This window comes from Lathyrus oleraceus, chromosome 1, assembly GCF_024323335.1.
Source record: "Lathyrus oleraceus cultivar Zhongwan6 chromosome 1, CAAS_Psat_ZW6_1.0, whole genome shotgun sequence".
Taxonomy (NCBI): Eukaryota; Viridiplantae; Streptophyta; class Magnoliopsida; order Fabales; family Fabaceae; genus Lathyrus; species Lathyrus oleraceus.
This window is the reverse complement of record NC_066579.1, coordinates 311,019,316-311,043,645: the sequence shown is the minus strand read 5'-3', so window position 1 is coordinate 311,043,645 and position 24,330 is coordinate 311,019,316. Positions and strand designations below refer to the sequence as shown.

The window sequence follows — 24,330 nt, the reverse complement described above, 5'->3', positions numbered from 1 at the left end:
ATTTAAGTCCATTCTACTGAGTCAATACGAAGGTTTTAACCTTCACATCCTCAGTTAGAATGTCCTTAAATAGGGGCAGCTGTAAGACCCCAATTTTGACACTAATATCCCTCATGCTATCTCATCACCAGCATTAGCATTGGGATCACACCTTGGCATACTCCTTACCTCTCATTCATTGGGTTTGAATTGGGAGAGATCACCAAGCACATTTGATTGTATCATACTTTGTTTTTCATTATTTACTAACACAAATACCAAAAATATATCAATGTATAGTTTGTTACTTTTGTAGGTAGTGAGTGTGCTCACCAATGCATCATCAAGTTCACATCTAGGGTTTAAGACCCTCAATGCAAGGAAATCAATAAAGAGATGGTTCACATTGGCTTTATACATGATATATGGATCCCCATGGTCTCCACATATCATTTTGAACAAGAAATCATCAAGAGTTTGAAGCCTGTGTGCTTTGGAAACCCTAATTCATCTCGGTATCTTGTGTGACTTCCTCAATAAGTTTCTTCAACATTTGATTAAATATTTCAAGTTATGCTTCATATTACATCATCTTACACATATATGATCCTCCATTAGTCCAAAAAATCAATATAATGTCTAGCTAGCAAGATGGTTCATGGTGGTTGACCAGAGAAAGTCAACTAGTCAAAACTGGGGTTCCCTAGACCCTATCTCCTACATGTTTTGTCATATGAAAATTATTCCAAGAGAAACGTTACTCATAATGACATTACAAATAACTTTCATGTTGAAGTTTAGATCTAGTTTTGCTTGGAAAGTCATTTTTTATGGTGAAATATTATAGGTCATTTTGTCTGATCCCTAGTTAGAAGGTCAACTTCCCAAGACCATAACTTGCTCAATTTATATGAGATGAAATCCATTCAAATTCCATGATCAAATTCAAGATGTCTACTTCAAATTTTATGTTTATAGAAATTTCAAACTTAACTTGCAAATGCATGTGCCAAGAAGAATTATTATAGGTCATTTTGGGCCATTGAACAAGTGATTTTCCTCAACTTCTAAAAAGCATAACTCCTTCATGACAAATTCAAATTAGGTCCAATTCATGTCCAAATTGAATAAGTTTGAAATATCTACAAAGTTTATGAAGGAACATTTTCCATTTGAAGTCCATAGTAAAAGTTATTCAAGGTGGAAGAAGTGAACATTTGACTTGGTACATAGAAAATTTTCAAATATGTTTGATTTTCCAAACTTCCACCTCAAAATTCATCATGATACAAGCTTCAAATAGAAACTTTTTCAACTGGAAAGTTGTTCCCCTTGAACTTACCTTTCCAAAAAGTCCAAGATCATCTCATTTTGCCAAAGAATGAAGGACTTACGCATGGGTTGTTTTCAAAGGATCAATTGGATGATTTTCACTTTCACATTTCAAACTCAAACGCATGGCCACATGACATGATTTCAGCATGATTCTCAAGCAATTTTGGACCTGAATACATCACTTGATGGTCCTATCACACGCCCATGCAAGCATGTATTGAAAATTGCTAAATTTGACAAAATTTGAAAGTGTGTGGAAATGAATCTCAGGGTCTATAAATACAACCCCTCATGCTCAGAATTGAGGACCCTCACCATTAAAGGATAATCTTGAAGGTTTTCATTTGAAAATCGAACTTCAAATCTCATTCTGTTTTGAGATTGAAACTCCAAGAGTCCAAGCCATTTTTTGATCTTAATCACTTCCTACATGCTTCTGAAACAAAGCCAAACACAATTGGAATCAAGATCAAGCAAGGTTGAAGCTCCCTCGAAGGTAATTTTTTAGAATTTTCATCTCTTCGATTCTCTCTCAATTCTTCACTATTCTTTGAGATTTTTGGTTGGCTGAAGTCCTACCAATGTACGCAAGAAGATTGAGTTGCTTTGAGGTCAAATCGAAGCAACTCAGTTCATGATCCTCAAAATTCAAATCTCTGTATCTTTTCATATACATGGAATTGGAAAAAATTGAGGACAGATTCGAGCTCCTGAGCATTTTTTCTTTAAATCCATGTCATTGTTTTTCATTTTGGTAGTGGTTGGTGGTGGACCAGTTCCGTGAGGTCCACCAGAGAAAAAGACCGGAGCCCTAGCTCCGGTGGTGTGTTGTCACGCCTCACAACCATAAGATCCTTTTAAAATATTCTAATCATGGGCGCTCCATGTGATTACCATCCCTATGACGCGTTGACTGAGGTTTATGATGTGAAGCGTGCGTTTGGCCATCAGATTTTCCACCTCAATTAATGAGGGAGATCTGATGGCCCTTGTTTTTTTTTTATTTTCTGATTTTTCATTTAATTGCTTTATTTTGTTTAATTCATATTAATTTCATTTTTAATCCAAAAAATATGGGACTTTCACCAAAAATATTTAAATATTTTTCTCTTTCATTTTCTGAATTAAAATTATTTTTTAGATTAAATTTGATATTTTTCATGAATTAATTGTTTTTGTGCATATTTTTAATTGTTTAAAAATACTTCTGACTTTTCAAAAATCATGAAATTTTCTGTCTAAGGTCATTTGACCTTGTTTGACCAAGGATAAATTTCTTGGCCATTTATTTGGTGTTTTGAAGAGATTTTAGGTTTTGACCAAATTAATTTGAATTTAAATGCATTTTTAATTTGATTTTTAATTGATTAATTGTGTAAAAATTATGTTGATCCATTTTTATGGTCTTGTGATGTTTGACTATTTGTTTGTGCCCTGGTCAAGATTAATTTGACTTTTGTTGGATTAAAATCATTGGATTTAGGGGATTGATGAAATGTACATTTTATCTCCCAAAATGAATGAATGATTTTAATTTGATAAAATTCCTCCTATGACCAATTTGTGTTTCTCTCATCTCCCCTCCCTCTTCATCTTCATTCCAATTATTTCCCATCCCTTTCATTGATCAATGAAATCTTAATATCCTAAGGCTAATTGGTTCATCAATAACCTTGTGTTAGATGAACCAATACAAGTATGGATGAGATAGGTCCATCCACCTTGATCTTTTCTTTAGTGTGTCATATGTTTTAGGAGTTTGGTTCATTATATCAAATCTCTAACATGCATTAGCACCTAAATTTTTATTGCCCGAACTCAGATAGTTGTGACTTCTACATAAGTCCAATTACGATTGCTTAACATAAAGCTAAATTTGACCCTAAAGGCATAACATTCTAGTAAGTGAGATTGTAAGTCTCCCATCTTTCATGGTATTGTGTGGAAACTTGGACTTTTTTCCTTCCTTTGGAAGATGTCTTGATTCAAGGATCCATGCTTGTGAATAGATGGTTGAGTGTTCTCCAAAGAATGACTTAATCAATTGAAAAGTAAAATACCACTAACATTTAATTAACTTTGACTAACATTAGACTAATTTTTATTAATTTTGTTTTACTTTCAAGTCATTTACTTTATGCAATTTAATTTTTAGTCATTTACCATTCATTGTCATTTACATATCATTTAACTTGTTTATATTTATTCCATTTTCACTTTGCTCATTTGAGCCACATATTGTGATTGTATATATTTGTTTGTGTATTTTGTTTGTGCTTGTGGTCTTAGGAGCTTAAAATACCTAATAAACAACAAAGACCCTAAAAAATGTTTGTGTGGACTGTTGGGTTTGATCTGAACTTTTGGACTTAGGATTAGGCAACATTCCATATGCAAAAGGACTTGGCCAATGCCAACATTTTTAGACCAAGTATTGTGATTTGAGCTTTCATATGATGCAAGTATTGGGATCCACTTGAATTCATCTGCTACATGGTCTTGATACAACTGTTATTTTGATCTGGTGTCTAATGCTTTATTTTGAGTTAACCAATGAGTATTTCATCTGATACATGAGAACACAAAGAAGACTGCTAGCTATGGGATTTGCTTGCTTGGATGTGGCTATCTTTATTTGATGCCTTGATCTTCATGATGTCTTATATTGCTAATTTCTTGCTGATTATTGCTTGATTCAAAGTTCAGAGGAAAAATGGGTTTTTCTATATGACATTCTTGTTTATTGGATTGCATTCCATTGGTCAGATCTTTTTAACTCTTAACTTTTAATTTTATGCTTAGGATTAGTCTCTTCATCTCCTCCCACTTCTTAAATTTCAAATCTCTCCCCCCTTTCAAAAACCTTCTTTGTTTGTGATTTCAAACTTGGACCTTATTTCAAATTAGAAACTTTGGCCTTATGCCATTGCATTTTAAACTCTTTTCTTAAATTAAATTTGTAAATAAACTTAATCATATTGACTTAAAATTTTAAAAGACAAAAAGAACTAATAACCTCGTCCAAATTTTTGTGCCTTTTGTGCCTTTCTCATTAACCTCATGTTAAAAGCAATTCACTCACTTTGAAATTGATACCACGAACTACGAGGTTTTGATCCCTCATTTTATGTTGGTACGTAAGCACAAGTCCAAAGGTCTTGTCAAACACAAAAATATAATTAATAAATTCTTTTCTCATCCCCACACTCTATTTTTTCTCAAACATCTTTTATACCAAAAACACATACACATATAAAAAAGGGCTCCCTAGGAGTACCTAGAACACTTTGGATGCTAACACATTCCCTCTGTGTAACCACCCCCTTACCTGTAATCTCTGCCATTTTATTAGTTTTGATTTGAAAACTTCTTATCTTTGGGTTTGGTTCGTACTTTTCCCTTTTCCTTTGGAAACAATAAAAGCGCGGTGGCGACTCTGGTTTTATTGACGTTAAGCTTATCCATAACTTGATGATCATGAATTTACCGCTACACATGGCTTTAGGAGAATGATTTACATATTGTTTCTATAGCATGTATTAACAAAAATATTACTATTGACCGAACTCAAATAGTTGTGTCTCCTATTCCTCATGGTATTGTGTGAAAATGTTTCTCCTTTTTCCATTTGTGAGAGCTAGTGGTATACTTGTTGATTTTATTCAAGTTGAATCCCTTCTCACAAATGATGTATAGGTTCATACTTTCATGCTTATGAGTGGATAGTTGAGTGTTCTCCAAAAAATAACCAAAACATATCTTCATCTTCACTAACATCTTTTACTAACACTTTACTTGTATTAACTTTTACTTCAAAGTAATTTACTTTATGCTCATTTATCTTATGTCATTTAATTTATACTTTATATTTAAAATTTCATATCATATTGTTTGTGATTATGTCATTTTTTTCTTTGTCCATTCGGACCTTTCTTTTATATCATTGTTAAGAAGACACGAATAAAAAAATAAACTTGTTTCTCCTAACTCATAGACTTGTGGTTACTATCCTTGGCATCATTGTGGAGTTATGGACTTAGAATTAGGATCTTGACCTTTGCTTTGAGACTTGTGACTTGAGACCTTGGAATTCATCTGATACCTATGACTCTGAACTTCTTTGTGAAGACTTGGCTTGGTTACTTTGGTTTCATCTGATACATGGATTATTATTTGCTTATTTTGGCTTGTTTGAGGCTTAATCCAAATGAGGGAATTCTTGCTTGACTTATATCATACAACTTGCTATTTCTCATTTAGATCTTTCCTCCCTATCTTTTACTTTATGCTTTATGATAGTCTCTTCTTATCCTCCCCTTCTTTAATTTTCATAATCTTCTCCCTTTTTAAAAACCTTCTTGTTTTTCAAACTTGAATCATTTTTCTCAACAAACCTTGACTTTTGCCGAGTGATTTTCAAAACCTTTCTCTCTTAATAAATGATAATCCATCTTAAGCATATTTAGACCAATTTCAAAAGACTAAAAAAATGCCTAACTCATTCAAACCATTTTGTGCCCTTGTGCATTTTTCCTTTTAAAAACTTTCTCAAGGTATTAGACATGAGTTATTTTTATAGTTGAGATATAATTCTCCTATCTACATAGTATTGATGATAATTCTTTTCCATTTGTGGAGCTAGTGGCATACTTGTTGATCTTTATTCAAGTTGGAGCCCTTCTCATGATAATGCAAAGTTCTCATACATGGGGGTGACTAGTTGAGTATTCTCCTTAAAATGACAAAATGTATTTTCCATAAAAAAGGAATCAAAACAAACTCCTTTTGTTATTTTTACCATGAGCTACGAGGTTTTGATCCTCCATTGCACTTTGTTGGTACGTAGGCATGAGACTTCAAAGGTCTTGGCAAACATAAACAAAAATAAAGAAAATGCTTCTTTTCTCATTTCTCCAATCTTTTAACAAACAAAACCTTTTTTCAAACCAAAATGTACATTTTCAAAGAGGTTCCCATGGAGTACCATGGATTTTTAGGTTGTTAATATCTTCCCTTTGCATAACTAACCCCCAAACCCTTGTTCTCTTTTATTTGTTTTATTTTAAAACTTCTTCGGGTTTTGTTCGTATATTTTCCCTTTTCTTTTGGAAACAATAAAAGCGCGGTGACGACTCTTGCTTTATGAGTAAAGTTAATCAATATCGTAATGTCAAAATATTTACCGCTACAACAGGGCACCAAATCTTAGATGGGGTTCTGGTTGTAAATGAACACATACACCTAGCAAAAAGAGAAAAAAATTATGCATGCTCCTAAAGATTGATTTTGCTCAAGCCTTTAATTGTGAGTCTTAGAACTTATTGAGGTATATGTTTACTAAAAAGGTTTTGGCCCCAAATGGTTAAGATGGTTGGATGAAGGGGTTTTCACTAGTAGTATGTATGAGCTCATCAATGGTATCCCTTCAAGTAATTTTATGGTGAGAAGAGGCCTAAGGCAGGGTGATCCTATATCACCATTCCTATTTGCCTTAGTCTATGAAGGCTTGGTCGGTTTAGTAAGAAAGGAAAAGGAGAATGGTTTCTTTAGGGGCTTTAGGGTCAATAATCAATTTCCACATAGCTTGTTGCAATTTGCTGGTGACGCCATTTTGGTGGGTGATGTAACATCCTGTTTTTATTATTATTTATTTAATTGAAATTGTGTGTATTTAATTATTTAAATTGATTTCTAAGTGCATTGAGTGGTTAGTAGTAGTATTTGATGCTTGGTAATACATAGTTATAGTTATTTAATTAAGTAATATAATTAATAATATTAGAATAATGAAAATTGTTATTAAAATATTTAGAACATAGCCATTTATTTAAATGTTGGAATAATATAGAAGGGTAGAAAATGGTGGAGAGAAAAAGGTGAACATTATAAGTATTATTATTAAAATGTTATTAGAGCTAAGAAGGACATTTTGGTGATTAAGGGAATAAGTGAGGTCAAGGTTGGAAGTCACTAGTTGAGAAGATTAGAGCTCTAATAAGAAGAAGTTAGTAAGAGTTTGATAATTATTACATGACAAAAATAGTTTTTTCTTTTGAGAAAGAGGTAAGGTTATGCTTGAAAATGAGAGAAGAACATTGAGCACATTCTAAATTTCTCAAGCAATCTAAGGTAAGAGGAGATTACTCCTAATATTGGTGTATGTCCCATTAGGTTTTTCCTTACTTTTTGTCATTATGTTTGATGAACATGAATGGTATTCTAAAATGGTATGAATGATATGATGTACAATTTGATTTTCGTGCACTGTTTTACCATGAGATTTATGTGTTCATGTTCATGATGTTAGTATGTGTGAGTCTTCATACGTGGGTGATAAGTTCGATGAAAAAAGTGTGTAAAATTTGTGATTAGTTGATAAATTTGCATGTTATTTCAGGGATAATTGATGATTTGTTAGATATTATATTCCATGTTGTTGCTGTTTGATTTGGGGTTTGGGGGATGAAAATAGGAGTTCTGATTTGAACTCCAATGAAGAAAATGCAGGCGCTTTAGAGGCGTTGATGGGCGTCAATTCCCTGACGGGTAGACCATCATGGTACCCAGGCTTAGTTGGTCAAGACGATCGTCACGTGGGTGACGTGTGAGGTGACATGTTCGGGGACGGGCGTCACCTTGGTTACGGGTAACCCGCCATGTAGCCAGAATGAGTATCATCTGCTTAGGTGGCATGGAATTAACTTATCATTCTTATTTTTATTGTATTGTTGTGACTAGGCTACTCTTTGGCCACTGTTGGGATATATATGATGTTGTTATGGATTTAATCCACTTGTTTTGTGTGGAGAATAATGTTGTTGTTTATGATGGTGATTCCTTTTTTATATTTGTGTGGTGATCATTTTAGTGATGTTGCATGTTATGGTGAGTCATGCATCATGTTGTATGGGCTTCGGTCCAATTTTGGTGTGCTTTGGTCCATTTGTATAGATTCGGGAGCGAGTAGCTAATTCTAATGAGGAATTAGTGAAGCGTTACCTATGGTGATGGTAACAAATTTGGTGTGCTCTAGTTCTATGGTGTGGATTCAGGAGTGAGTAACTAGTTCCATATGGGAATCGGTGAAGCATTACTTATGGTGATAATAACGATTTGGTATGTTGTGGTCCTATGGTGGGGATTCAGGAGCGAGATGGACCTATGTTGTCCATAATGGTACTGCATGTGTTGTAGAGTCATGGCGTTGAGTGCATTGTATTCATTGTTGCATTTGTAATTGTTGATTATGTTAGTGTTGGTGATTGATAATACTCGCATTATTGATGTGAAATATTTTGTGATTGAATAATTATTGGTGTTTGTTTAGGCTACCCTTGAATACTTTTGTACCATTATATATTATGAGCGTATTCTCACCCCTTTGTTGTTTGTGTGGTTATGTGCTTCTCCTTGGGGTACAAAAGAGAAGGTAAATGAGTAGCTTCTTATAGGAATGGATGGCGTAGAGGTTGTTCTTCTTCTTTCTGTTTTATACGATATCTAGATCTCGTTGCTCTGATATGTAACACTGGATGGGCAAACATTTTGTTTTTCTATTTACTATTTTTTTATTGTTTATGTTAACGGAATTTTCCATAACCATGTTGATGATATGAGACATATTTTGTTGTCGAATTATTTTAAATTGATTATTCTGCTGTGATTAGCCTATGTTAAGGCGAGCATGTGATGACAAGTGTCTAAATTGTTGCATGTTTTATATAACCAATGTTACAGATCATGTTTATGTTGTTTTTGAGTGACACCTTGTCCGTGTATTTGTTTTATTCTTGCATTATTTCATGTTTTGGGGTTTGGGATGTTACATGGTGGTATTAGAGAAGGTCGGTCCATTCGTCCAAATTTTGACATGTTATTTGTTCCCTTGTATACGACAAGTGTGTGAACACTGTCGATGCATTGTTTCTTCTAATATATGTTTGATGGTGTGCAGAGTAATGGTTGGAAGAGACGGTCGTGCAATTGCTGACGTTTGGAGTCAGTGGCTCAGGTGTTGTAGGGTCAGCAGAATCATCAAGGTGTTGATGATGAGTTATGTGGTTTGGACAAGTTTTAAAGGAAAAAGCCATAAAATTTCAAGGGCATATATGATCTAGAGAGTGCGCATGCATGGTTTATAGAAGTTGAGAATATTTTTCGAGTGATGGCTTGCATAAAATTTTAGAAGGTACAGTTCGGTACTCATATGTTGTCAGAAGAGGCAGAAGACCGATGGGATAATGTGCGCCAAAGAATGCAAGTTGTTGGAACTTAAGTTACTTGAGTTGTGTTTAAGTCTCATTTTCTTGAGAAGTACTTTCTTGAGGATGTGCACAACAAGAAGGAGATAGAGTTCCTCGAGCTAAAGCAAGGGTATATGACAATTACTGAGTGTAGCGGTAAATTCATGACCACTAAGCTATTGGTTAACTCAACGTCAATAAAACCAGAGTCGCCATCGCACTTTTATTATTTCCAAAGGAAAAGGGAGAAAGTACAAACAAATCCCAAAGATAAGAAGTTTTCAAATCAAAACTAGTAAAATGTCAGAGATTACAGGTAAGGGGGTTGGGTACCTAAAGGGAAGGTATTAGCATCCAAAGTGTCATAGGTAATCCTAGGGAGTCCTTTTTTGTTTGTACTTGTTTTGGTTGAAAAAATGTTTGTTTTAAAAATAGAATGAGGGGATGAGAAAATAATTATTTATTTATATTTTTGTGTTTGATAAGACTTTTGGTCTTATGCCTATGTACCAACATAAATGAGGGATCAAAACCTCGTAGTTTGTGGTAAAAATTTCAAAGATGGGTGGATTGATTTTAACAAAAGCTTAAAGATATTTTGTTATCAATGAGAAAATACTCAATCAAACATCCACCGATAATGAGGGCTTTACAACATTTAAGAGGGAGGGCTCCAACTTGGACTAAATCAACAAGTATGCCTCTAACCCCTAGTAAATGGAAAGTCTTACACTCAATGTATCATGGAATGGGAGAATTACATCTCAACCAAGGATAACTCAAATCTAAATGTTTTCTTTTTGAAAAGTTTAAAAGGAAAAATGCACCAAGCAACGAAAATTATTAGATGAGGTTATTAGTTCTTTTTGGTCTTTTTGAAAATAAAGTCAATATGATTAAGTCTTCTTACAAGTTTGATTAAGAAAATAGTTTTAAAATCAATGGCATGAGGCCAAGGTTTTTACTCATTAAAACAAGTCTAAGTTGAAAAACAACAAGCAAAGAAGTTTTGAAAATAAGAAGGAGATTTTGAAATTAAAGAAGAAGGCGGTGGACATGAAGAGGCTATCCTATACAAGATTAATAGTTTTGAGTTAAAAAGATCTAACTCATGGGAAGCATCCATAAGACGATAATGTCAGATAGAAACCCATTTCCTTTGGATTGTCAAGCAAACAACAAAGCCATAATCATCCAAGAAATTAATAAGAACTCCAATGGTATCAAATAAAGATAACCAATCATCCAAGCTAGCACTCTAAAGCAAGCAGTCTTCAATGTCCTTTTATGTGTATCAGATGAAAAATCCCTTAAAACATACTCATAGAGAAAACATCAAATAATAACAATAAGATCAAAATAACAATTTGGACAAAGGGAGTCTCTCAAGCTTGTGTCAGATGAATGGAATTGGCCAAGTTTTTGGTCTCAAATTAATGGTATTGGCCAAGTTTTTCTTCCATAGCTCAGGAGTGTTGGCTACTCTAAGTCCATGGGTCCAAATCAAGTCACAAACAAAGATCCAACAGTCCACCAATGTGTTTTTTTAGTATTTTTGTTTTTTATTAAGTGTTTTAAGGTCCTAAGACCACAAACAAAATATGATCACAAGCAAAAATATATCACAAGCACAAAATATAGTGGCTCAAGTGAGCAAAATGAAAATAATTGAAGCATAAACATAGGCCAAAGTGGACAAAGAGAAAATGATTGAAGCATAAACAATTTTCATGAATGTAAATGACAAGGAATGATAAATTGCAAGAATTTAAATTGCATTAAATTAAATGACAAGAAAAATAAATGTTAGTTGTCAAGTTAGTATGTTAATTGATGCCTTGAGGAAAATTTAGCGCTATGTTAATCAATTGTAAGTAGGCTTATATAGAATTCATACCTCTCTGAGGCCGGTCAATAATAATGTTGATATTAATGCATGCTAGAGACAAGGTATCCAAGACCAAGCTCCTAAAGCATACCACACACACAAAACAAGAGAGGATAGACCTATCTCAAGGTCATTAATGAATCAACTAGCTAATGATCCATGAGAAGTCATTGGCCAAGACATAGTTGGGAAAGAAATGAGATGAAAATGGAGAGATGAAATGAAGGAGATCCCAAATTGGTCAAGGGATGAACCTCACTTGATCAATATCATTCATTCATCTTGAGGGATGAAGTTTTAAACTTCCTCAACCTCCTAAATCCATAGGTATTGACCAAATCAAGGTCCAATTCAACCAAGACCAAGGCCAAACAGAAGTAAGGTCAACACAAAGTCAATACAATATCTCAACAAATCATTAAATCAATTAAACTATTTTAAAATATTTTTAAAATGAAGAAAATAAATTTTTAAAGATAAAAAACCTAAAACCCCTTTAAAACACCAAAGAAATGGCCAAGGGATTTATCATAGGTCAAGCAAGGTCAAAGGACCATTGACTAATTTTTTGGCATTTTTCAAAAGTCAGAAGTAATTAAAAACTAATTAAAACAAGCTAAAAATCATAAAATCACCAAAAATATCAAACTTAATCCAAAAATTAATTTAAAATCATAAATGGGAAGAAGAAAATATTTGTGAATTTTTGGTGTTGGTCCCATAATTGTTGGATCAAAAATGAATTTATGGTGAATTTTAAAAGAAAAAGTTATTTAAAAATCAAATTAGAAAAATAAAATAAAAAGGAAAAATCGGAGCCATCAGATCTCCCTCATTAATTGAGGTGGCAAATCTAATGGTCAAAAACATGCATTCCACATGTTCCACAATCAACGCAATCACACGCGTTGTAAACATAATCAAAGGCCCATATTATAAGATAGGAAAGAGATTCAAGGGTAGGAGTAATCCCACGCCACCACCGGAGCCCTAGCTCCGGTCTTCTTCTCCGGTGAGAGTCACCGGACTGTCAAGATCAAACTTGACCAGAAATCGATGGATGTAACATCATTTTAAAGGAAAAATTGCAAGGATCACGAGTATGACCTTCATTTGTTCCATCTTTCACTCTATAATTATAAAAGCAAAGATGAAAACCGAGGTATCCAACCTGAGTTGCTTCGAATCAAGCTCAAAACAACTTAGTTATGTTGCCTACGTTGATAGGACTTCAGCCAACACAAAATTCATTTCAGATCTAGAGTATGAAGGGTGAATCGAAGAGATAATTTTTTTGATAAATTCACCTTCTGTGAGCAGCTTCTGAGATTGGTTCTTGATGCAATGTTTCTTACTTTCTCTTCGCTTGCTTGCGAACCTTAATGGAGTGAAAAAGGGAATGAATCTTTGGAGTTTTTGTTCATACACTTGAGTTGAACAAAAACTCGATTTCTTGAGAAATCTTTAAATAATTATATGGTGTGAGGTTATGGCAATGGCTGGTAAAGCTTCGACAGTGTTCTCCTCTAATTCTGAGCAAATGGCATTTGATTTATAGGCCAAGGAAATGATATGTGCACCTTTCCAAATTTGAATGAAAATGAGCAATTCTTGATGAATGGGTGCATAGGTGCATGTATAGGCCCAATTGATGATTTAATCCACTCTAAATCCTGCCAATAGGTTGCTTAAGTAATCACACAAATCCATGAAAAGTTATGCATTGTTTGGAGTTCAAAACTTGCCAAAATAAGCCATGGAAATACCTCATGTGTAGGTCCCTCATTTATCATCCAAATGATGTGATCTTGGACTTTTTGGAACACTATCATCATAAGGAACAACTTTTATGTTGTGACCTTTTCAATTTGAAGCTTGGAAAATGGAGAAAACAAGCCTTGAAGATAGAGGTATCAAACATACTTAGAAATGTTTCTAAGTTATAAGCCAAATGACCTCTCTTTCCACCTTGAATAACTTTTGATGTGAGATTTAAATGAACTTGTATTATTATACAAAGTTGTATCCCTTTAAATTATATTCAATGTGACCACAAATTTGGAACCATTTGGAGTTTGGATGATGGTGTTATGGATTTTAGAAGTTGAGGAAATTTGCTTATTCAATGATGATGACCAAAATGGACCTATAATGTTTCCTCATGGTACATGACTTTTCAAGTATAATTTTATCTTTCTAAATGAACAAAATTTAAATAATACATCTTGAAATTAATCATGAAACTTGGATAATCTTCATATCATAAAAAATGAGTAAGTTATTGCTCTTGGAAGTTGACCTTCTATCTAGGGCACAAACAAAATGACCTATAATATTTTACCATAAAAAATGACTTTCCAAGCAAAAATAGCTCTTGAGGCCAACATGAAATATGTTTTTAATGCCATAAATATTAACTTTTATCTTGGAATCATTTTCATATGACAAAAATTGTAGGAGATAGGGTCTAGGAAACCCTAGTTTGACCAGTTGACTTTTCTGGTCAACTTCCTTGAATAAACTTGCATACTTGAAACTCTTTTGCTATTTGGAGCTTATGGAGGATCATATATGCTTATGGTGATGTAAAATGAAGTATCCCTTGATATATTTTACCAACTATTGAAGAAACTTGTTGAGGAAGGCACACAAGATACCTAGATGAATTAGGGATTCCTTAATAAACAAGCTTCAAACTCTTGATCAAAATGACAAATAAAGAACATGAGGATACATATATGATGTTTAGAACCAATTTTTACCTTTTCTTGATTTATATCTTGCATTGAGGGTCCAAACCCCTAGTTATGGGCTTGGCGGGGCACAGATGGACACACACACTACCTACAAAAGAAACAAAGCTATACTAGACATGTTTTTGTATTTTGGTTAGTAAACAAAGAAAATAAAGTATGATACAATCAAATATGCTTGGTGGTCTCTACCAATGCAAACCCAAAGAATGATAGGTGAGGAGAATACCAATGTGTGATCCTAATGCCAATGCCAAGCTATGAGATGGCATGAGGGATCTTAGGGGTCAAAATTGGGGTCTTACAACTACCCCTATTGAAGGTCATTCTATCCGGAGATATGAAGATTAAAATCTTCGTATCAACACGGTAGAATGGACTTAAATATTAATAACAAGAAACAAATTTTGGTCCCTAAGAGACCTCATGATTCATATGATATGAATGTAAATCTTCGTGGTGGGATATATTGCCACAAAGGAAAAGAATCTGGAAGAAACTGAAAGTCCACAGGAGCACAATGCATTCCAAAAGGAAAACTCACTGAGGGGACAAAGACTCTAGGGATAATAAGATATGCGTAGGCCAGGCTACGACTTAAAAACTGCTGGAGACACGAGGGGATTTCCATGAAAATAAATCAATGGAAAGACTCGAACTTTAGAATAATCCGCATGTATCGGGATACCACCATCACAACAGGAAACTATCCTCTAGGGATAAGTGTGAATTGGATTATCCACTACCTTTACTGAGGTAATCTAAGGATAAACAACCCAAAACAACAAAGTATCCACAAAGGGACAACAGAAAGAATTATCCACCACCATGCTTAACTGGTAAATGAAGGATATTCAAACAAATGAATTATCCACTACCATACTTAACTGGTAAATGAAGGATATTCAAACAACAAAAGTGAGTTGGAACAACGCCAAAACACTTAAAACATCTACTAGGGAAAGGCGGTTCGATTTCACAAGGAGATACGAATCCGGACTCAACTGGGGAAGTCAAACTTCAACATAAGAGTAAAAGAGATATATTATCTACTACCTATTACTGGGTAGCTTAAATTGGAAGATAATACACTCGGGCAGAGGAACATCCGTTACCAGTTACTGGCAACATATCAAGGATGACTCTCTGAGGAAAAGGAGGAAGAATCACCAACTACCCGTTACTAGGCAGCTTATCAAAAGGTAATCAACCACATGAAAGAGTTATATTGCCAATTACTAGGCAACATACTCAAAAGGAAGGAATATCCATTACCGGTTACTGGGTAAGGATAGCCTACTGGAAATGAAAAAGTAGGATTTAGAACTACCAGTTACTAGGTAGAAGACCAAAGAGAACAAAGGCAGGATTTACAACTATCAGTTACTGGGTAGAAGACCAAAGAGAACAAAAGCAGGATTTACATCTATCAATTATTGGGTAGAAAACCAAAGGGTGAATATAGGTTACCATTTATTAGGTAACATACCAAGGATAAACTGTCGGGGGGATTCAATGAGAAGTTTTGTTAACTACCGGTTATTGGGTAGATAACATAAAAACAACCAACTGGAAAAAAGGATAAACAATTACCAGTTACTGGGTAATTGAGCAACGATAATCTGCTGGCGAAAAGAAAAGATAACCCGTTAGGGAAATGAAAGTAAATTCGCTGGGGAAATCAAATAAGTAAATTACCTTTTATCGGTTACTGGGTAAATTAACACAGATAAAGTACTCAACATCAAGAAGGATATTACCAGTTACTGGGTGATAAACTCTCGGAGGACCAAAAGATCTATCTAGGTAAGAACCAGAAAGAAATAGTCAAACAAGACTCAACCCAACGAGGATATAACTCAAGGGGAGTTGTTCCGTCCAAATAATGAACTAGGGGAGGAAACAAAAATAATAATCATCCACGAGGAAATAACTGAGTGGGGGAAGAAGAAAGGATAAACTTTTTCTGCTTAAGGGGCTGACACTCTACATTGAAGGAGGACAGACACACCATATCTGCATGGGGAAATGATATCACCAAAGTAGGGGATCATAAAAATTAGGTCAATGCATAAAAATGCACAATGAAATATATGATGTTATGCTTATACATGTATATGCATGAGTATATTTATGATTATGCTGGCAAACGATCACAAAGGATACAAACATGAAGATCCAATCATCACAACTAGATACTTGGCTAATCTCGACGAGATGGGAACACCAATTGGAGAACCTGCTAGTGATGAAAATAAATCCTCGAGGATACAAATCCTATCTTCAAATATTCAATTCCCTGGGGATAGTACACAACCATGTACTCAAGGAAGGTTGGGGATATCACAATCCAAATTCAATGCTCAACTATGGTTGGAGGAAAACATGGAGAACATGCATCTGACCAAAAACTGTTGAAGACTCAACGCTCATAGGAAATGAAGAATACATATATATCAGTAGCAATCACAGGGATTAAAACAAATCCAACTTCAATACTCGACTCTTAGGAGAGGAGGAATAAATGCTAGGGGATAAGCAATGATTGACAAAGATCTTGCTTAAATCCCAAACTCTCTGGTAGAGGAGAAAATACAGCTTGGGAATTCACATGAGACAGAAGCGCTACTGATGATATCAACTAACATGCTGAGGATAAGAGAGATCTGTTGAGGATCCACATCTCAAGCCAAGGGATATATATATATATATATATATATATATATATATATATATATATATATATATATATATATATATATATATATATATATATATATATATATATATATATATATATATATATAGCAATAAGTCAATGTTGCATGGGATTTTAGGTCAATACCATATCCATATAAAATGGGAGACAACCCTACAGGGGACGGCTACATCAATACTGCTCAGAATCAAATATTGTCTGAATGGGGAGACCTTTAACCAGAAGAGGAAACTCCACGGGAAATCCACGTCTCAACAAGAGGCAAAACTCTGAGTGGGGAACTAGTGAGAAGATAAACTTCAACTGGATATTTCATCAATCAAGATGAACTTTGTGGGTATTTTACTTGGGATTAAAATCTATCATGACAAATTATGCATGGGGATTACCTCTAACAAAGAAATAAACACCACACATGTATGCAAAATGTAAACATATTCCTCAAAAGGAAAATAATCAGTCATAAGACTCTTCTTGGGGATTGAGAAATAAACCAATTCCAAAGTACCAAATATCAACCGGACTTGCAGGAACTCACTAAGGGAGAAACAAAGTCACGGCTATGCAACAACCAAATAAAGGTGTGTTGGGAATCTGAAAACCAAATAAAGGTTTTACTGGAGATCCAGGGTTCAATCACAAAAATATGCAAACCGAGGAAAAAAATCCTTAAAGGCTCTCAGCTAGAGAAAGATGATGAACTACAAGGAGAACAACACATCATCTCTACTGGGGATAAACAACAAACTATTTGGAGAGCAAACACCTCCAAACATTGCTTGGAGAAGGCAACAATGCTTCACACGTCAAGACTTACCGTTCTCAGATTTTTGTTGACATTCATTTTTCGAATTCAATGTTCTTAAAGTAAATGCATTATTATTTCACAAAAAGGTTTTTCATTGATTTATTTATTTCAAAATTATCATCATAAAAATGAAATTTTATTAAACAGAAACAAATAAGAATAGCAATTAATTTGACAAAGGCTCAACTTTATTTAATAGAATGGTAGTCCGTAAAAGGCAGGACTCCATGGATCATTACAAAGTTTGAAAATGGTAATATACATGGAAAAAGGCTACATTGAATACAATGACCATTACTCTCCCTACCGACTTTGAAATCCAATTGTGCTTTGTCCTTGGTTGAGAATCATGAATCATAACCAAATGACTTGCAATGTTGCTTCAACGATCAGGTCTAGCCGGATGCAGTTACTTTCCATAATCCCTAATTTTTACTAGATTGCCCCAAGGTGGGATACTTAATCTACCTGGATGATTTTTCTATTTTATGTCTCTAACTTTTTCCTGGACCGCCCTTTTAGATTTTCAATCCATCGAGACGCTCATTTTTTCTTAAGTCGTCCTTTTGGGTTTTCAACTAAGCAAGTTATTCTTTTCTTTTATTTTTTTAGGCGAAGCATTACTTGACTGCATCGACATTCAAAGTACGAGTGAACTCTTCACCATCCATAGTTGTAATAATCAATGCACCGCCTGAGAAGACTCTCTTAACAACATATGGCCCTTCATAATTAGGAGTCCATTTTCCCCTAGAATCAGGTTTGAAAGATAAGATCTGCTTGACCACGAGGTCACCTTCTCAGAACACACACGATTTGACCTTCTTATCAAAAGCTTTCTTCATTCTCTATTGATATAATTGACCATGACACATGGCAGCCAATCTCTTTTTTTTCAATTAAATTGAGTTGATTAAACCTAGTCTGTCACCATTCAACTTCGGTCAACTTGGCTTCCATCAACACACACATTGATGGGATCACAACCTCCACGGGGAGCATAACTTCCATGCCATAAACAAGAGAGAAAAGGGTTTCCCCTGTCGAAGTGAGGACGGATGTACAGTACCCATGCAAAGCAAATGGGAGCATCTTATGCCAATCTTTATATGTCACAACCATATTTTGGATAATCTTCTTAATATTCTTATTCGTAGCTTCAACAGCCCCATTCATCTTGGCTTTGTAGGGAGAAGAATTATGATGTGCTATTTTGAAGTCTTTGTAGAGCTCTTTCATCATATTGTTATTCAAGTTTGATCCATTATCAATAATGATCTTACTTGGTACACCATATCGACATATGATATGATTCTTGATAAACCTCACAACAACTTGCTTGGTTACATTAGCATACGATGCCGCTTCAACCCACTTTGTGAAGTAGTCAATAGCCACTAAAATGAATCGATGCCCATTTGATGTCTTGGGCTCTATCATTCCAATCATATCAATTCCCCACATGGATAAGGGCCATGGAGAGGAAATAACATTCAAAAGTGTCAGAGGAACATGAATCTTATCCGCATAGATTAGACACTTGTGGCATTTCTTCACATATTTGCAACTGTAAGATTCCATTGTCAGCCAGTAACCTTCTCTCAACATCTTATTTGCCATAGCATGTCCATTGGAATGAGTACCAAAGGAACCTTCATGGACTTCAGTCATCAATAGGTCTGCTTTGTGTCTACCCACACATCTGAACAAAACCATATCAAAATTTCTCTTGTAAAGAACATCACCATTCAGGTAGAATTTGTCAGCCAGTCTTCTCAAAGTCTTCTTGTCTTTCAAATATGCCCCAAGCGAGTAAGTATGACTTTGGAGGAAACACTTAATATCATGGTACCATGGCTTATCATCTTTAATCTCTTCAATAGCAAATACATGAGTTGGCCTAACAAGGTGCATTACAGTCAACTTAGGAACTTCATTCCAAAAATTCACAATAATCATGGAAGCTAAGATTGCAAGAGCATCTTCCATCTCGAGGGATATGATGAAACTCAACCTTTATAAATAAAGTTGATATCCTCCTCGCATAATCTCTATATGGTATCAAACCGGGTTGATTCGTCTCCCATTCACCTTTAATCTGGTTAACAACCAAAGCTAAATCTCCGTAGACGTTGAGATATTTGATTCTAAGATCAATGGCTTCTTCGAGCCCCATAATGCAGGCTTCGTACTCATCCATATTATTTGTACATTTGAAGGTTAATCTAGTTGTAAACGGAAAATGAGTGCCTTGAGGAGTAATAATCACTTCCCCAATGCCATTACCATATGAATTAATAGCTCCATCAAATGCCATGCCCCAACGGGAACCAGGTTTGGGCCCTTCTTCAAGCAATGGTTCATCATAATCTTTCATCTTTAAATACAATATCTCTTCATCAGGGAAATCAAACTGTACTGACTGATAATGATCAATACGTTGGTGAGCCAAATGGTCAGCCAAGACATTACCTTTAATCGCTTTCTGAGCTCGGTAGTCAATATCATACTAAGATGACAACACCTGCCAACGGGAAATCCTCCCATTTAAAGCAGACTTTTCAAATATGTACTTGATTGGATCCATCTTGGATATCAACCAAGTAGTATGATTCAACATATACTGGCACAAACGCTTAGCAGCCTAGGCCAAAGCATAACATGTCTTCTCAAGCATAGAATACCGAGAGTCATAATTGGTGAACTTCTTACTGAGGTAGTAAATAGCATATTCTTTCTTACCAGATTCATCTTGCCGACCAAGAACAAAACCCATACTTTCTTCAAGCACAGGTGAATACATGATCAAGGGTCTTCCTTCAACATGCGGAGACAGAATCAGAGGCTCAAGCATATATTCTTTAATATTGTAAAAAGCTTTCTAGCAATCCTCGGTCCAATCACAAGACTAATCTTTCCGAAGGAGCTTGAATATAGGCGCACATGTGGCTGTCATATGCAATATAAATCTTGAAATGTAGTTCAAGCGGTTGAGAAAACCTCTGACTTGTTTCTCAGTTTTGGGCGCGAGCATTTCTTGTATTGCTTTAATATTGGCAGGATCAACTTCAATACCTTTCTCACTGACAATAAAGCCCAACAACTTACCAGAACAGACACCAAATGTACACTTATTGGGATTCAAGTGGAGTTTGTACTTCCTCAAACGCTGGAATAGCTTCGATAAATGCTTAACATGCTCATCTTCATACCTTGATTTGGTAATCATATCATTGACATAGACCTCAATCTCTTTATGCATCATATCATGGAAAAGAGTGGTTGTGGCTCTTTGGTATGTTGCACTAGCATTCTTCAAGCCGAAAGGCATCACTCAGTAACAAAATATTCCCCAAGGCGTAATGAATATGGTTTTATCCATATCTTCGGGTGCCATTTTAATCTGATTATAACCGAAAAATCCTTCCATAAAAGAGAAGACATTGAACTTAGTTGTATTATCTACCAACATATCAATGTGTGGCAGAGGAAAATCATCTTTAGGACTAGTTTTGTTCAAGTCTCTATAGTCGACGCACATGCGTACTTTTCCATCCTTCTTTAGAACAAGCACAATATTAGCCACCCACTGAGGATATTCGGAGGTAACAAGGAAACCGACATCAATCTTCTTTTGGACTTCTTCTTTGATCTTCACTGCCATGTCAGGATGAGTTCTTCTTAACTTTTGCTTGACTGACGGGCATTCTGGCTTCAACGATAATCTATGCTCCACAATATCGGTATCAAGACCTGGCATGTCTTGATAAGACTAAGAAAACACATCAGAGTGCTCTCGGAGAAGCTCAATCAACCCCTTCTTAACCTTTGGATGAAGTTGTGACCCAATCTTGACCTCCTTGATATCATCTTCGGAACCCAAGTTGACCAACTCAATTTGTTCTTCAAACGGCTGAGTGGTTCTTTCCTTATGCTCAAGCAAACATGATAACTCACCAGAAACGTCTTCATCATCATTCTCTTCCTCAACTTCAAACACAGGGAAATCAAAGTTCGGAGAGGGAGTAGGGTCATTATTTTTAATGGGTTTGAGAAGCAATCTGCATAATGATTCGATATTTTGATCTTAGAAATATGAATGCAAACAAATATTATGCAGATATGGGAAAAATCATTATATATTTATGTTTTTTTTTATTACCAGGATTTTCAGAAAAAACAAAAAGTAAAAACAACATAAATGTGGATGAATAAAATTTCATTTTATTGATGATAATTGAAAATTCCTGACAATGTTTTCACTTCTCCCTTATGCATAGGAGAATGATTTTACTTTAAACAATCATGTATATTACTTTGAACAATGAATTATAACGGGAACATCAACAACAATCCAATTGTTGCAAATCTGACCATGCGTTACAAAGTTGGCATTGTCTTCTTCTTCATTTTCATCTTCATCTTCATGAAGGATCGTAGCTGATTGTTGTTATTCCTTGTGGATAAACCCTCCATTATGGAAACTCTGTTGCATAGCCTTGACTTCCTTCTTGAACGGCCTCTGCTCAAAACTTGAACCGGCCCGATTCTTGTTCTCAACCACTTCCATGACACGACCCCAATTGTCTGTGTCACCATCCTGAACAATCTCTTGCGCATATTTCAAAGAAGACATGGATGCCCCAGTCCTCTGGATCATATTATCTATAGACAAAGCATAGAATGGAGTTCCAACAACTTCCTCAGCTTCAACATACATGAAAGATGATAAGTGGCTCACCAACAGTGACTTCTCACCACCAATAATAACAAGCTTCCCATTCTTGATAAATTTGAGCGTCTGGTGTAGAGTTGACATGACAACATCTGCTTCATGAATCCATGGCCTTCCCAATACGCAGCTATAGGCCGGGTGGATATCCATTACCTGGAAAGTAATTTGGAAATTGCTCGGATCAATCTTAATTGGGAGGTCAACTTCTCCAATGACGGTTTTGTGAGAACCGCCAAACGCCTTTACAATCACACCATTGTATCTCATGAGTGCTTCTTGATAAGATAGCCTAGCCAAGGTAGACTTGGGTAGAACATTCAAAGATGAACCAGTGTCTACCAAGATGTTGGACAAGGCATCCTCCTTACAGTTCATAGATATATGGAGAGCTAGATTATGATTCTTACCTTCTTCTGGAAGCTCCTCATCACAAAAAGCCAGATTGTTGCACGCAGTAATGTTAGCAACAATATGATCAAACTGATCAACCGTAACATCATGTTCAACGTAGGCTTGTCAAGTACTTTTTGCAATGCCTCACGGTGTGCTTCAGAATTCATCAATAGAGATAAAACAAAAATCTTGGAAGGCGTCTGGAGTAGCGGCTCTACGACGTTAAACTCACCCTTCTTTATCACATGAAGTACTTCATCATTATCATCCTTATTCTTCAAACCACTGGACTCACCAGACTGGCCGATTGGAGTGTTAACAGGATCATACAAAGGAACAACCACCTCGGCCTTCTTTCTAACTACAATATTCTCAACAGCCTTCGGGAATACTGGAATGAACACTCGACCACTTCGGGTCACCGTGAAAATGTCAGCAATCCTTACTACTAAATAAGTTGCGGAGAGAGGAACCTTTTGCCCATCTTTAATCATAGTAGCATCATACTTGTAAGGCACAACTTTATCATATTCATATGGGACTGGGCCCGCCAACCGTATCACTAATGGTGATACCGATCAATTGCTTCTCTTACTGCTATCAAACTGAATCACGACTCGTTTAGGAATTTTGAAAACTGGAACAATCACATTCATGTCATCATCAGGATTTCTAGCTTGGTGGATGTGAATCATACCTTCATCCACTAACCTTTGAATATCCTTCTTCACAATCACGCACCCACGTCGATTGACACTACAAATGTTACAAATCATGATCATGCTCACATTCACTAATTTGACACAAGGTCTTGTGAAGCTCTACCAAGGATCTTCGAATATGTCGGACATCATAAACTCTGCACTCACCGGGACAACCGTCCACCATATTTACAGAGGAGTTACAATAAGCAGGTAATGGATCGGATTTAACATTCGGCGCACGATCCTCAAAGGACATCATTCCACTTATTACCAAATGTTGGACTTCATATTTCAACGGATAAGAGTTCTCAATATCATGGCCTGGTTCCCCTTGATGATAGGCATAATGTTGATTAGGCTTATACCACCACGGCAGAGGTTCAGGCATAGGCGGAAGACTTCTTGGCTGAACCAGATTCTTAACTATAAGAGATGAATATAATTTGGCATAGGACATCGGAATAGGGTCAAATGTGACCTTCTTCCTCTCAGAGTTGTTGTGATGATTATTGTTGTGATTTTTGTTGTGATGATTGTTATTACGAGTACGTTGTTGTTGTTGTTGTTGTTGTTGTTGTTGGACTGTTGCTGATTGAACGATAAAATTATTGGCAAACATTGGAATAACAGAAGACACTTAATGATGTTGTTGATGAGATTTGGAACTCTTCTTCACATAAGGCTTCCTTCGCCTCTCCACAGTCACTGAATTAGTTTCTCCATCCTTCTTTTTCGAGAAACCACACCCATACTTCTTATTGGTTGACACTTCT

General features: G+C 35.4%; 1 protein-coding gene across 1 annotated transcript; it reads right to left on the bottom strand.

Moving 5' to 3' along the window:
- Window positions 1-22,175: 22,175 nt before the first annotated feature.
- On the bottom strand, window positions 22,176-24,014 carry LOC127104546 (uncharacterized). Its single transcript, XM_051041733.1, has 4 exons — window positions 23,723-24,014; window positions 22,985-23,394; window positions 22,614-22,940; window positions 22,176-22,526 (listed from the first exon to the last, which is right to left on the bottom strand). Exons 1-4 carry the CDS (start codon window positions 24,012-24,014, stop codon window positions 22,176-22,178), a joined length of 1,380 nt encoding a protein of 459 aa, XP_050897690.1.
- Window positions 24,015-24,330: the final 316 nt, after the last annotated feature.

What these genes read in the sequence shown, in the direction of transcription:
- LOC127104546 (XM_051041733.1), bottom strand. Translation starts at nt 24,014, where the DNA reads ATGTCCTATGCCAAATTATATTCATCTCTTATAGTTAAGAATCTGGTT. An exon ending in ACCGTGAGGCATTGCAAAAA is followed by an intron (nt 22,941 to 22,984) that starts GTACTTGACAAG and finishes ACGGTTGATCAG; the next exon opens with TTTGATCATATTGTTGCTAA. An exon ending in ATTTCCAAATTACTTTCCAG is followed by an intron (nt 22,527 to 22,613) that starts GTAATGGATATC and finishes ACTCTACACCAG; the next exon opens with ACGCTCAAATTTATCAAGAA.